Raw genomic sequence first — 14,345 nt, 5'->3', positions numbered from 1 at the left:
TTTCCAGGCAGTAGAAGCCATCTGGTGCTGTTCCTGAACATCCTGGTACACATATGGCTGAAGGATTTTGCCCTGTTCTCTAGCAAAAGCCTGTCCTGTGAGCAGCTGGAAGCTATACATAGACAGGGTGTACCAACTCTCTGATAAAATTACTAGGAGTACGAAAGCTAATTAATCATTCATTGCCTGTGCATTCTAATTAGAGCAGTTTAAGTGAGTGCTTTGTGCTTCTAGCAGTTGCAGACACTGAAGATGCTGTATAGCTTTCCAAAGATGTAGGGGCAAAGCATAGGCCCTGTTTTATAAATAGGGAAGCTATGGACTGATGGTGGGCTTGTCAGGGGTTTTCACTCTTGTCCCAGCCTTACTGCCATTCCCAAACCCTCAAGCTAAATGCACTGATTGTCAGAAAGTTGAGTTGTAGAAACATGCTCCACTTACCCTCAACTTTTGCTGGAGTGTTGTTGCAAAGCAAGAAAACACAGAAGCAGTCCTGGGAAGCAGGCCTGTCATCATTCACAGATGGGCTGTCCTGAAGACATTTTGCCTCCTTATTTACTCCAGTGTATTTTATTAAGAGATCTAACAGGGTTAAAAACAGAAAAAGTCAAACTTTGTTGTACCTATTTCTGTTGAGATCCACAAGTTAAAGTGACAGAAGAGAGAAATCAAAGCTGGAACCCCAGTAGATATGAAGAACTGATAAATTACTTCTAAGCATTGGTGCTGTTTTGAGACAGCTGACAGCTTCAGGAAGAAAAGGTTATTTCAGTGTCTACTTCTTGGAACTTAGGAGTTTTTGTTTGTTTTTTTAAAGTTTTATGAGGTGTTGAAACACTGTATTGCATAACTGCTTCAGCCCTTCCCTGTTGCTTTCAGGGTTTTGTTCTGCTTAGCTTTGTAGATAATTTTGCCTGTTAAGCCCCACTTGACTGGTTTTATTCATCAATTACACAAGACACAATACTAAGAATAAACTTCACCTTTTGTACTCTTCATCTCAATGCAGTGATGCATCTTCTCTAAGGAGTGAATAATGGTGTTGTGATGCTTTGGAAGCTAAATGTATACCAACCACAAAAACGACTAATATTTTGATGTGAGGGAGGTCAACAAAGAAGTAGTTGTCAAATAGATGTTTTTGATATCCCGTGTAAGCTGAGAGATGGTACATTCAGTGACTTGGCAACTGACAGTGAACTGGGACCCTTGTTGGAGTGCCTGGGCAGCCTGTGATCCCAGGAGAAGGCTGACTTTTTTCCATCTCTGGAAGGAAACGTGTCTGAGTGAATAAAACTTAAAACTATTCGGCATTTACATTTCTTTATGACTTTTCAGACAAATTGCTATTGACAGGGTCCTAGGAATGTATTGTGGTGAGATGGGCCATACATTCACCTTTCTAAAGGCAAAGAGCTTCATCTCCAAGGCAGGCATGGGTTTTTTTCTGTCTGTGGTTATCCACCAAGTCCAGGTGAGATTGTTCTCTGTTCCATTGGTGAGCAGTGCAGTCACTGAAGGCTTTCAGTGGCACAGGGCAGCCTTTCAAAACAAATTGGTATTTATTTGTCTCTTGGGATGGCACACAGAGCAAGGTCACATTTGTGTTGCCAAATTAAACTTCAGATGGAGCCAGAGGGGACTGGAACAACCTCAGATTTCTATACCTACTGGATGTCCTCTCAGTGTCCCAGTGTGTGAAGTCCTTGCCACAGCCACATACCTCAAGGTACTCTTTCTCTATTTGCTGTACTGCTGTGGTCAGAATTCTGCCTCCTCCAGTTCCTGATGCTAATCTTTGGTCACTGGAGTCTTCTGTCACCTCCCCAAGGTGCTTCAGTGATTCAGGGTCAGCTCCTGCAGGAAATAAGACGTACTGTGGCAAATACTGCTTTCCCAAGGAAGTGTTTTACATGCATGCAGGCAGCAAAACAGTGTCTGCTGTGGGTGCCCCAGCATCCCCTATTGTCCATGTTTGCTCTTTTGTCAGACTCGTGATGTCCCCTGGAGTGTTTGGCAGTGTGCAGGGAGCAGCTGTGGAAGCAAGGCTGGCTGGTGACTTTGGGACCACTTTCAGGAGCTCAGGTGCTCTGGCTAACAGCCAAGTCTCAGTGCAACCCTTCCAGCAAGGGTGAAATGCTGAAGTGATGGGTTCATAAATCAAAGAGTTTTCCTTGGAGAAGTGGATGGCTTCATCCTGCTCTCCTTTTGATGTTGTGATCCTCTCCAGCAGCAGCTTTAGTTCTGGACCTTCAGGTTACAAAAACACACTTGTCTGAGCTTAGGTGGTGTGTCGGGCACAGTGCAGCAGGTAATGTTTACCTTGCTGGGTGTCTGAGAGGAAGAGACCAGAGTCACATGTGCTGCTGGGACACCTTGTCTGCTGTTTATCAATGACCTTGATCAGTCCTTACAGCTGCTGGTTGTTTAGAGCTCTCAGATAAAAATAGGTTCCCCTTTTATATATATATATATATGTAAATGAACATGAACCAGACTGCCAAAACAGTGCTATAGCTGGGTGCTTGTGGGCCCAAGTGGGAAGCTGTTTCTAAACTGAGTTACCACCCTCAAACCTGGCTCTTTCTGTGCACTGGCAGTGGGACTGGGTGAAATTAGTGCTGCTGGAAAGAGCTGCAGGGTGTTACTGGGTGGCAGGTCTCAAGCCCTCCTAAGATGTTTGTGTGCATGTTACTTGTAAACTGCACCTGCGTTGCCATTAAGTATTTTGCATGAAATGAAGCACATGTTCAGGTGACATTTTCCTCAGCTAGAATACATATTTAAATAGTTGTCACCTTTTTCTTCAAAAACACCCATTAGGGATTTTTCTCCTCATTTTCTCATTTCCAGACACAGAAGGCAAGCTTTCCTAGGGGTACTTTTTTCTACACTCATTTAGGACATGTAGATTAATTGGTAAGCAGGTTTTGGTGCTAAGTGTGTTAATGATTTCTGGGTGCCTGTGATGTGGGGTATCATTTTCATGGAATGACATGTAGTGACTCTTGCCTCTCATGTCCCAGGCAAGTGGGATTTTGGCAATACTGATCACTGCCTTGTAGCTTACAGGATGAAATCTTGTATTTGTTCAGGGAGGAAAAAAAAGAAAAGCAACTTTGCTTCTGTCTGGCATGAAAGGAGCTTTGCCATGAGTTGTGTGGTATTTCCAGGGTTTTATTGAAAAACAAGACTTTTTTTTATGCCCATTTGTAAAAATTGTGTAATGAGTAAGATGTGGTTATAGCTGTTTTTAAAGTAGTCGTCAAACCTGCTTCAGTTGCCTAACATGATGTAACGATGAAAAGTCAATTGTGGGTTGTCTTCCAGAGAACTTGAGTGGTGATCTATTTAAAATTTTTATTCCTTTATCTCATTTTGCTTCATTTATATGTTTTTTTGAGTATTTAACAGTGATAGTAATAGGTTGATAGGTTCAAACTTGTTCCAAGATTAGCATGGAGGGTGTTGTAACACAAACACATCAAGCAACAAATCAAGGTGTGGTGGAAGGGTTGTGGATGGCATCCAGCTTTGTGGATGACTCATCTTCATTGGACATGAGAGCTGTGGAAGGTCAAATATGTTTTACAGAGTCTGTTATCTTCTCAGTGTTGGGTGATCCCTGAATCAAAACTGAGTGGGGAAACCTCAGATCTGGGATATCTGATCCTGAACAGATAGATAGATTTTATCTGTTCCTGAGCAGATAGATAGATTTTCCTGGGTCTCTGAGGCTGGCTGCCATTGTGCTTGAGGCACACGTGCCTACCTGCCTTCTGTACTTTTCAAACCAGCCTTTCAGAAGAGCTCAGCAGTGACATGTTTTCAGTAAACCTAGTGCTTTTTCTCCTGTAGGACGTGTTTTAAAACTAAATTGGGGACCAGGGTATTCACTTGAAGGGTTTTGTGTGTGGCTTTGCACGGCCCCGGCGTTTGCGTGTCACTGTGAGATGAGTACTGTGACCAGAGACGTTGTCCCTCTGTTTCCCTCAGAGCAAATCGGGGCGCTGGCCGGGCAGCACATCGTGCACGTGGCCTGTGGGGAGTCGCACAGCGTGGCCCTCAGCGACCAGGGCCAGCTATTCTCCTGGGGCGCCGGCAGCGACGGACAGCTGGGGCTCACCACCATAGAAGATGCAGTGACAGTACCAAGGTAAGCATTTACCAGGGTCAGCTTTCCTCAGGGAAGCTCCTTGGAGGTGGTGCATCAGGGGTTGCTCACTTTCTCTCAGTGTGGCAGGAAGAGGGCCCTTCTCATGTTGGGATGAATGTGATTCCTTCTCCTTTTCACTGCTGCTCCTTGAGCCCTGCAAGTCCTCAAGAGGTTTGGGCAGAACAGAACTTCTGCCCATGGATGGCTGAGGGATGGAAAAGAAAATCAGAGCGTGCTTATCTTCCTCAATGAAAAATGCCACAATGTTTTGCACAGAAAAAGGAGGTGCATGAAAGAGTATTTAAAAACAGAAATGCTGTTTGTACTTCAAGTTTTATCATGCTATGTTGACAGCAGAAGCAGTCTCTCATTTAGTCTCCCACTGCAGATCCAGTGCAGAGCAGAAGTTTGGGATGTGTCTCTAGGATGGCTGTCATTGTCAAAACGGTATTTAAAGGAAGAGTTTCAATGACAAAAGATTAATGTTTGAGCTGAAGGTCTCTGTGGGAAGACAGTCCTTAACTTGCATGTGGTTGCATAAAACAGAAAGAGAGAGGCTTGCATAGCAATGTGATAGTGCTGTTTTAAAAATAACATTTTTGTGGAATAACTTGGACCTTTGACATGCTGTTTTCTGTACAAAGCAATGAAGAGGGTTTGGTGCTGTATCTCACTGGATCTGCTAGGCCCATAACAGCATGAAAAATGTCAGTGCCTGAAAAAGAATAGTGAAAGAGACACCAAGAACCAGCTATTTTCACCATTTCCAGATGGTTGGATTCAGTGTTATAGCAGGAGATGTAGTTGAGTTACTAGTCAAGTGTCTAGAGGTCTCCACAGATTTGCATTTATTACATATGGATCTGTATTGCCTTCAAGACACTGTTCCTCAGTCTCAAAACCATGGATTTTCTGTCTATATACAACAAATATCTTAGTGGAATTGGTAATTTTTATCTAAGGTGATACTGTATTTGTGGACACTTACTTTAAAATCATGTCATCATCTTTAGGTTGATAAAGAAATTGAACCAACAGACGATACTGCAGGTTTCCTGTGGAAATTGGCATTGCCTGGCTCTGGCAGCAGGTACTGTAACATCTGTTAATAATTACCAAAATTTGTGCTGTTATTTTGCACAGTGTCCAAGACTGCATATTTCTGCATAATAAATCAAGGACATCCCATGTTCTGACTCCTTTGGGCCAAATGAGATGCTATAAAATGGATCAGGTACCATGAATATTGAGGAAGAGCTTTGCCAAAACTGTGGAGAAAGAAATCATTACACACAGACCACCCACTGTCTCACTGGTGAATGATGGCAGGAATGCTTGAAAGCTTTCCATCTTGATTTAGAAAAACGTGTGTAATTAATTTCTTTGTGTTGAAATTTTCCTTGGCTGTTAGTCTTTTATGTGAAATGTGGACAGTTTTTTGTTGCACTGTTTGTTACAGCAGTTGTGTTTTGTATTTTGCACTTAGTTGCTTGTGTGTTCATTTGCCTGGTGGCTTCAGGCCATGCTGTTTTTTTTAGCAAAGAATGTCTCCCTTGATTTTGTTTTTTTTTTCTTTTCATCATGAGGCTTGGGTGGGAGCGAAGCCTCCAGGACTGTTTCTTTTTATTTTTAGCAAACTTGCTTTTCTGTTAGCTAACTTTCACCCACCATTCTCTTTATTTCCTTGTTTCAGATGGCCAGTTCTTCACATGGGGGCAGAACAGCTATGGTCAGCTGGGCTTGGGCAAAGAATGTCCCTCCCAAGCCAGTCCACAGCGTGTCAAGTCTCTAGATGGGATCCCTTTGGCTCAGGTTGCTGCAGGTGGAGCCCACAGTTTTGCCCTTTCTCTCTCAGGAGCTGTGTTTGGCTGGGGGAAGAACAGCTCAGGACAGCTGGGACTAAGTGATGAACGAGGTATGAAGATTATGCTCCTAGGTAAAAGAAGGACAGGCTCCTTTGCCTAGTGTCTCTTGTTGCATTGGCAGTGTATTTTTACTGAGTGGGTCTATAACACTCAGCAGCTCCTCCTAGGACAAGATGGCAGAGAAAGTCTCTGTCTCTCTTCTCATACTTAGTAGAAACAGAAACATGGTTTTTCCCCTTGTGGGTGTTAATTTAAGTGAGGAGGGTTAAAAAGAGAGGTCTTTCAAGTGTGAGTGTCAACATGGAAATATCAAAGTGCTTGTATTCTTCCTCCCTCTTCTCAAAAATATTTTGCCCATATTTTGTTTGAAGTTGGTTCGAGCAAAGGCTGCAGAGCAGCAGGCTGAACCCATCTTCTCATTTCCCAGCGTGATTTGAGTGGTAAGCATCTATATGCTACAAAGCGATGGCAACACTGAATATCTCAGTACTGTAAAATGTTGTCTAGTTTATTTGCTGCACAGTTCACCAGACACAAAGGGCCAGTGGTAGTTTTCTCAGGTGCTAGTCTGAAAAGCCCAGATCTCTTCTGCTTGTTCTTCACACACTCTTAACTTTTTGGAATAAAACGAGTGAATGGAAGGTTTTCTTTGGAGCTTCAGATCAACCTCCTTACTGGTTTCTGCATAATTCCTGAGCAGATTTAAGTATCTAGGTAAGTTTCTGAGTGTAGATGTGATACCTAGCATGCACCTAGATACCTTGTACTGTCTGTAAAGCAGGGCTGATCTAATAGAAGAGCAGCAGTGTCCTTTCCATCTAGATTGGCAGATAAATGCTCCTAATTAAAAGAGAGGTGCAGTTTACATATGAGAGGCTTACACTGACATGGGGCTAATCATAAATGAGCAGAATAGGCATCAGCTTGTGGGATGGTGCTGGCCAGGGATCATATTCTGCTTCCCCCTCAGTGCCTGGCATTGTAGTAAATATGTGGTATTTATGGTAAGTGAATCATGATAAGACAGTGTGAATTATACTTGTCAAACATGAGCAGCAAGGTCTGCAAATACGAGTATTCTGCAGCATGGTTATTATTAACAATTATGCTGTAGAGAGAAGAAGTGTCATTCCTGTGAAAAGAAAGATCAGAGTGCTAAAATACAGAAAAAAGTAAATCAAAAATATGCTCTCTAATTCTCAACTCACGGAAGTGTGACTGTTTTTCTCTCACTACTCAGTAAAAAAGTACCTTACAAATCCTTAGGTGAGAATCTTATGAAATGGGCAACTTCTGTAGGTAGTGACTTTTTAGTACCTGACTTTTTGTTGGTATAGAATAAGCAGTTGCTCCCCTTAATATCTAATTGTTTTGGGTGCCTACTGCTCCTTGAAGTGCTTAGCTTTTATTTTTGCTGTATTCATCCCTGGGAGACAGACTTTAAATGATTAGGGGTGGCAGAGTGAAGGAGAAAAGCATCACTTAATGGTTGGTAGTGATTAACCTTTGCAAGTAGGAGGATCTTCTGCTTAAAGGATGACAAGAGAAGGAAAGCTGAGTATTTAAATACACACTGGGATTCAGCTTACCATGTGTCTTGCACAAGTGTCTCCCACGTGTCAGGGTTGTTCTATATGGAAAAGGTCTAAGTAAGGTTTTGGAAACAAATATTTGCAGTCATCCCTGAGGAGTCTGAAATGGAGCATGAAGCTGAAGGTGGGTGTATCTAGGCTGCACTCACCATGTCTTGCAAACAGCAAGTGCATGTTGAATTTATACAAGATAATCAACGTGTGCATTCTTGCTCTGGACGATTTTGTTTGAGTCAGTCAAGCCTTTTAAGAATTTGAGGGAAAAATCGGCAGTGAAGGACTCAAGGCCGTGTGGAGCCTTTTCCACCACAGTTGTTAAAGTTTCCCTTGTGCTCATGGACCATGTCTGAAAATCAGACTGGCAGTGCTTTTCTTGGACATGCAGGTTTATATTTATGAAACAGCTGCTTTATTTCCTTTGGCTTCATTGCAGACCGAGAGTCCCCGTGTCACGTGAAGCTGTTGCGCTCTCAGAAGGTTGTTTACATCAGCTGTGGAGAGGAACACACAGCAGTCCTGACAAAGGTAAAGATGCTGACCTGGGAACCCTGGCCGCTCTCTCACCTGCCTGATGCTTTCACAGTAGTTGTCTGTGTAATGGTGGAAAAACACAGATCAACTTAACTGTATTCCTTCTGACCCCAGTAAAAGAAACTAAGTGGAAAGCGTAGCCTCACTATTTATTCTGAGTTTCACTGCCAACACAATCCTTTGCTGGTTTTGCAGATGAACATGTTAATAATCCACAGCAACAAATAGCAAAACTCAGGTGAATCACTTAAAAAGAATAGCTTTGGGAGGAAAAAAAAAAACAAACACACATCCAAAAGGGTGAAAATTGCATTTTGTTGGTAAATAGAGTAATACTGTGCATCAGAATAAGATGGAAGCTAAAATGAATGAGTGTTTAAATTTAACATTAGCAGTTACAACATTTACAAGAGGTTTTTAGTTCCAAACCTGCTGCTTTCTAGTGGTGTATAATTTAGTGGCCAGAGGACAGGGCTAGAGTTTGAAAGAGAACAGCTCAGTTCTTGCCTTGGCTCTGCCACTTTGTAGTTGTTGCTTCCTGTTTTGGAGCCTCAGTGTTTTCCACTGTAAAATGACTTCACTGAATTTGGGATTCCTGTGGGGAAAAATACCATTGTAGAAAACTAGTTCTGTAGGAGCTTGTCTAGAGTAGAGATAACCTGAAGGTAATTCTGTGAGTTCCTGATGGGTGGCACAGTATCTTATTTGAAAGCTGCATTAGCAGAACCCAAGTTTCTTTTCTGAATCTTTTGAAAATCCCCATCAGTCTCTACCTAAGCTTTGGGCTCATACTGAAACTGTAGTCAGAGAGATCCTGCTGGGTTATGGGTCCCTAAATGGAGACTCTGCTGTTTGGTTTGCTAACAGAGTGGAGGGGTGTTCACCTTCGGTGCAGGTTCCTGCGGGCAGCTGGGCCACGACTCCATGAATGATGAGGTGAACCCCCGAAGAGTTCTTGAGCTCATGGGCAGTGAAGTATCCCAGATTGCTTGTGGCAGGTGAGTCCTGTGTGCAGTCAGAAACTTTTCTTTGGTGGAGGTTAACGCTGATACTGAATCATGTAAATAGGGGGAAATAGTCCTGCTTCTGCATTCTGTGTATCAAAGCTAAATGAATTTAAATCTTACTTTCCATGATAATTTTAAGACACTCTAAACGAGATGGTTTTTATGGATATTCTCAGTTCAGTCAGAGAGGAAAAGAGAAGGTTTTCTAACCAGGCGAGAGCCTGGGAGACAGTTGGGAAATAATGTAAATAATTCTCTAATCTATCTTGTTGTTCACATTGTTTATAGATAGATTCTGCCACCGTGTGCCATTCACTGCACACCAATGGTGTGAGGTGTTTTTACTCTAAGACCAATGAAACTAGTCCACACAATGTTCTCTATATATAGAGTGGTGCATTTGAAATAAATTGGAGTTCATTCTCTTTGCCTTTGATTTGGAGTCATCTCGTTCCCGTCCTGCTCTACAGTGACAGTTTTTTAATTGGGGCTGTACCCTGCACTTTAACCTGTAAAAGATCCCTTCCCAACTTAATAATTCAGCAAGACTTTAGAGTGGAGGCCCCTTTGGTCACAAGTTTCCATCCTCTTTAATGAAAAGTGATTTAGCAGCACTGGTGCTGTGTGGTTGCCTTTCAGAATGTACAGGCTTAGCAAATGACTAAGCTGATCCTGTGAGCCTGATACCAGCTGTGTGTCTGCACAAGCTGCTCTTTGTCCCTTCCACCTAAAGGGCTCCATCCCATCAACTGGTGCCAGCAGGTGGCAAAAACTGAGCATTGGTGCCCATGTAAAGGTGCTGCTTGGCACCAGCTTGAGAGTAAGTTCTAGGCTGCATTTGGTTTGGTTTTTGGGAGGCTTTTTTGTTTGGTTTTGGACTTTGTTTTGTTTTTTTTTAATTTATTGTTAAACAAGACCTAAACTCTGTACTCATCTCTTACAGACATCACACTTTAGCCTTTGTGCCTTCTTCAGGAATGATCTATGCATTTGGCTGTGGAACAAGAGGCCAGCTGGGGACAGGGCACACTTGCAATGTGAAGTGTCCCTCTCCTGTCAAGGGTCACTGGGCAGCTCACAATGGGCAACTCTCAGGGAAACCTGGTATGTACTGTGCTCGATTTGAAATGGCAGATGGACGTAAATAATTTCATCTGTGGCTGTCTAAAGACATCTTAACAATGTTCTGTGAAATTTCTGGAAATACCAAAAGAAATCCATCCTATTGTCCCAAATGCACTGTGGTAATTTCTGGGTGACCTTTTGCTCTCTCTGTTAATGTGTGCTATCTCCCTTTCTCTTTTTATGGCAGAGCTCAGCATCTGGCAATCCTGAGACTTCATGAAATTGTACTGATACTTTACTAATACTGTTCCAAACACTTTGTTCTGTCTTTAAAGCCCCTATTGCAGTTTAAAAATGACAGCTTTCCCCTCCTGCGTACCTCTTATGCAAGTGCTACAGTGCTTGAGTTCCAGCTGATTTCAGCAGGGCCTTCAAAGGACCCAGGTGCTCCTTGTAATTGTACTGGCAGTGCAAATGGGAGGGGAGAAAGTATAAGTAGGGTTTTGCATTCATCAGCCTCTAACACAACTGTGTCTTTCTCAAACAGATGCCTGTAAATACCACATTGTTAAACATATCTTCTCTGGAGGAGACCAAACTTTTGTGCTTTGCTCCAAATACGAGGTAAACCAAATGGAAGTATCTTTTCAAGTCTTCTCCCCTGTCCCAGCATTCACAATACAGCTTTTGTTTTTGCTAAAATCTTCTGAAATGGAAGTATTGCTTTGGACTCCATTCTTCCTTACAAACCTTACCAGCTCTGAGAGTTGTTACAGGGATTTCCAACTTCAGTGGCTGAAAGTTGCCTTTCTTTAGAGGCACATCAAAGCCATTGAGAAGACACTGATTCCAGTTCAATCAGCAGGGGGGGTGAATCCAATCTTTGCAGACTGGAAGCGGGAGGCTGCTTTCCACCTGTGGCACTGGCTCTTCTGCATGGTTGGTGTGTAGAGCCATCAACCACATGCAGTGGAATTTTGTCAGTCAGTGCTGGATGGATGGCTGAATGCTAAATTGGTTTTCCCACTTCTGTCTTCTCTTTTCTTTCAAGAAGTGTTTGGGATAAACTTTTGAGGCATGGAAATAGGTCTAAAATAACTGTACTAAGCCTGTAGTTACATATGACAGTATTTACAAGGGCTTTGGTACATCTAGGAAATTATATTTTGATTCTTTTATTTTCCTCTTTTTAAAATGTATTTGAGGATCTTTTTTTCCCTCAAACTTTTTCATACCTTCCCTTTTGGACTTCTTAATAATGCCACAAAATTTCTAACCAAACCTTTTCAGAGACCACACTAAGGAAGCTATCAGTTATTTATTAAAACAGAGATTATGGATAGGAAGGAATTGTTTTACAAGCCTTGTCTTTGCTGAAATCTGTATCTTCTCACAGAATTCCTTGCCTGCTGATGATTTCCGGACCATAAATGAAACACGTTACACCTGTTTAATAAATGATGAAACTATAGATGTCTGGAGGCAAAAGCTTTTAGAAAAGAACAGTTCTAATTCTGTCAAGTAGGTATTGTGGCACTGGACAAGCCTTTTGTTGAAAGTTCTACTTAAATAATTTTGTTGGCTTCCGTGCCATGCTTTCACTTGAAATTTATCAACCTTTTCAAGTGTGGTTCTTGGTCGTTTCCAAGGGGAGGAATTGCCAGTCACAAGGCTGCCAGGTGAGAGCTTCTGAGCAAAACCAGAGGAACTTGAGGCTGCCTCAGCATTGCAGATGGTGGGTGGGAACTTTATTTTAAAGTTGTCCTGCCTTGTGTGCTTAAAATTAATAAGAAGCAACAAGAACTTGTGAACAGACTGATTAAGTTCTTTCCCCAGTGTGCCTACCATGAGAAGGGCAGAATTAGGTGGAAGGGAGGCACTAATTCCTCCTTTCAAAGAGGGACCTTACATGATCCTGAATGAAGTCTTGCCCTCTGTGCCTCTAAAGGGGTTATCCTGACACTGTTTCCCATAAAAGGAAGGGAAGAGCGATGAAGAGATTTAGTGAGGCATCCATTCATAACTTGTATCTTTGTTTTCTTTTCTCTTCCTGCTGCAATCAGTAATGTTGTTCAGATACTGTCCTCAGCTGCCTGCTGGAATGGAAGCTTCTTAGAGAAGAAGTAAGTGCCACATTTTGAGATGTATGGCTTTCTCTTCGTGCAGACTGGAATCCCTTTGCTTCACGCACTTCTGCAGTGGGATTTGATTTCTTTGATCAGGCAAGAGATGAGGGCAGAGGATGTTCCCTAAAGGGGTGGGGTGGTCAGAACTGGGTGAGGAAGGCAAATGGTCTAAAAGAGTGCATGGTGAGTGTACTGTAAGTGGCACAGATTTCTTGGAGTTGCCACAACTTATTCTTCCTTATGGAACAGATATAAATGTCTTTGAAGAAAGGGATAGGAATAGGACATTAAGGGAAATTAGGGATGCCAGGTATCTGAATAGTCTCTTACCCAGCTGAGCTAGCTGGTGCATGTGAAAGTATACTTCCACACAGGCTGTCCTTGAAAATACATCAAGGGGAGCAAGGAAGTCCTTTCCTTTTAGGTGACATCACATGTGGAAAGTTTTGTGCTCCTGCTTGCAAAAGGAGGAATTTCAAACGGGTGTAACCCACAGTAGGTGGTGACAAGGTTGTAAGACACATAGCTGAGTCAAAGGCTGTGGGTTGGGAAGGCTTATGTTGGCTGTGTCTGTAAATGTTGAGGAGGTAACAGCATAAGATGAGGAGGTGGCAAAATTTTTCTGGTGATGTGATGAGTAAATGACTTGTAACTAGGTGAAGAAAAACTTACTTATTCTGAATAATCTTTACATAATACATTCCAAGAGCAGCTTGAAGATCGTTTGTTAATTATTCTGGTGTTTTTCTGCTTCTCTAGTGTTGTGACATGTTATTGCATCAGGAGAGTTGTGTCATGTTGGTTTAAAACCCTTGTTTAGGTATGCAGGTTGTTGAGTCACTTTAAATAGTTTCACATCTCCTTCGAATGTGGAAATGAGTGGAGTTTATGGCTTCATCAGCCAAATATAGTTGTTGTTCCACTTCAGTGGTTTCTTGGCTAGTGCAGGACTTAACTTCTACAGAACATCTTCAGCCAAATGAATGTTAAATTCTGAAGGCTTAAATGAGGCTATATTTAACTATGTACCTTTATACATGAAGTCTTATGTCAAGGTGCACTTGACAGAAATACCCCAGTGCATCCCTCCCGTGCCCTAAGGCCATGTAGGCCTGTTAGCCTTACAGGATTAGTGGGGAAGCAGCTTTCCCATGGCTGTGTGCCTAAGCACAGCCAGCACTACCTCTGCAGAGCACAGCCCCAAGTGTGCTCTGTACCACAGTGTGTCTCTGGGGAGCTGTTTCCAGCCTGGAGCCTGTGCTGTTACGGGAATAGCCATTGTACCGCAGCAGGCTGTGTTTAGCTCCTCATGTTCTTACAGTCACACCATCAAGCTGACAAATGCATCTTGTCTTTAATAGCTGCCTTCTCCTTCAGGGTGTCATATACAGTGCTCTTAAGTCAGTGAAGGAGTCCTGGGGACACCAAAGACTTTGAAGTGTTTCTCTGCAAGAATCTCAGCCCTAACCAAGGCCTGGAGGAATTTGGAAGGAAGAGTCTTTGTTTCTAGACTTATGAATTCTCTAGTGGTCATTTCTCTATTGCTTGCTCTCAGGCCATGTCAATACACAGGTAACGGGGTCTCTTCCTTAACCTTATGCCTGCCTGTGATTTCTTTTTTAAAGAATTGATGAACATTTTAAAACCAGTCCAAAGATCCCAGGGATTGATCTGAACTCCACGAGAGTGCTGTTTGAGAAGCTGATGAACTCCCAGCACTCCATTCTCCTAGAGCAGGTATTGCACTTCTGAGATTTGGCTATTCAGAGGGGAAAATTAAGGCTTTGTCCCTCTCTCACATGCATACTAGCAGCATTGTTGAGCAAAGGTTGTATTGCAGATCTGAAATCCAGACACTTAATTATAGTTCTCCTTTGACCTGGGCTGATTTTGACCTCCTCAAATGTGTCTCCAAGGCTTTTATTTAAAAACAAGTTTAATCTCATGGCATTTAATACTTGAATGTCTGCTGAAATAAACTCTGTGTATGTTATATTTGTAAT

The 14,345-nt window shown here is 42.5% G+C and overlaps 1 protein-coding gene across 5 annotated transcripts in view; it reads left to right on the top strand.

Moving 5' to 3' along the window:
- HERC3 (HECT and RLD domain containing E3 ubiquitin protein ligase 3) overlaps positions 1 to 14,345 on the top strand; it is a 44,073-nt gene that overhangs the window by 15,039 nt on the left and 14,689 nt on the right. For 4 of the 5 annotated variants that reach the window (XR_010998205.1, XM_068187613.1, XM_068187611.1 and 1 more), the window contains 10 exons: positions 3,997 to 4,156; positions 5,170 to 5,246; positions 5,850 to 6,071; positions 8,047 to 8,138; positions 9,012 to 9,142; positions 10,095 to 10,255; positions 10,764 to 10,840; positions 11,613 to 11,737; positions 12,280 to 12,339; positions 13,968 to 14,079. Coding sequence is in view for 3 of the 5 variants with exons in the window: in XM_068187613.1 (XP_068043714.1) it covers positions 3,997 to 4,156; positions 5,170 to 5,246; positions 5,850 to 6,071; positions 8,047 to 8,138; positions 9,012 to 9,142; positions 10,095 to 10,255; positions 10,764 to 10,840; positions 11,613 to 11,737; positions 12,280 to 12,339; positions 13,968 to 14,079 (1,217 nt within the window). In the remaining 2 variants the exon portion in view is untranslated. Of the gene's footprint in view, positions 1 to 3,996; positions 4,157 to 5,169; positions 5,247 to 5,849; positions 6,072 to 8,046; positions 8,139 to 9,011; positions 9,143 to 10,094; positions 10,256 to 10,763; positions 10,841 to 11,612; positions 11,738 to 12,279; positions 12,340 to 13,967; positions 14,080 to 14,345 lie in introns of those variants that run through there. The other variant, XR_010998206.1, reaches the window with a different exon arrangement.

The sequence above is a fragment of the Anomalospiza imberbis genome, chromosome 4 (genome assembly GCF_031753505.1).
Source record: "Anomalospiza imberbis isolate Cuckoo-Finch-1a 21T00152 chromosome 4, ASM3175350v1, whole genome shotgun sequence".
Lineage (NCBI taxonomy): Eukaryota > Metazoa > Chordata > Aves > Passeriformes > Viduidae > Anomalospiza > Anomalospiza imberbis.
This window is presented reverse-complemented; position numbering and strand designations above follow the sequence as displayed.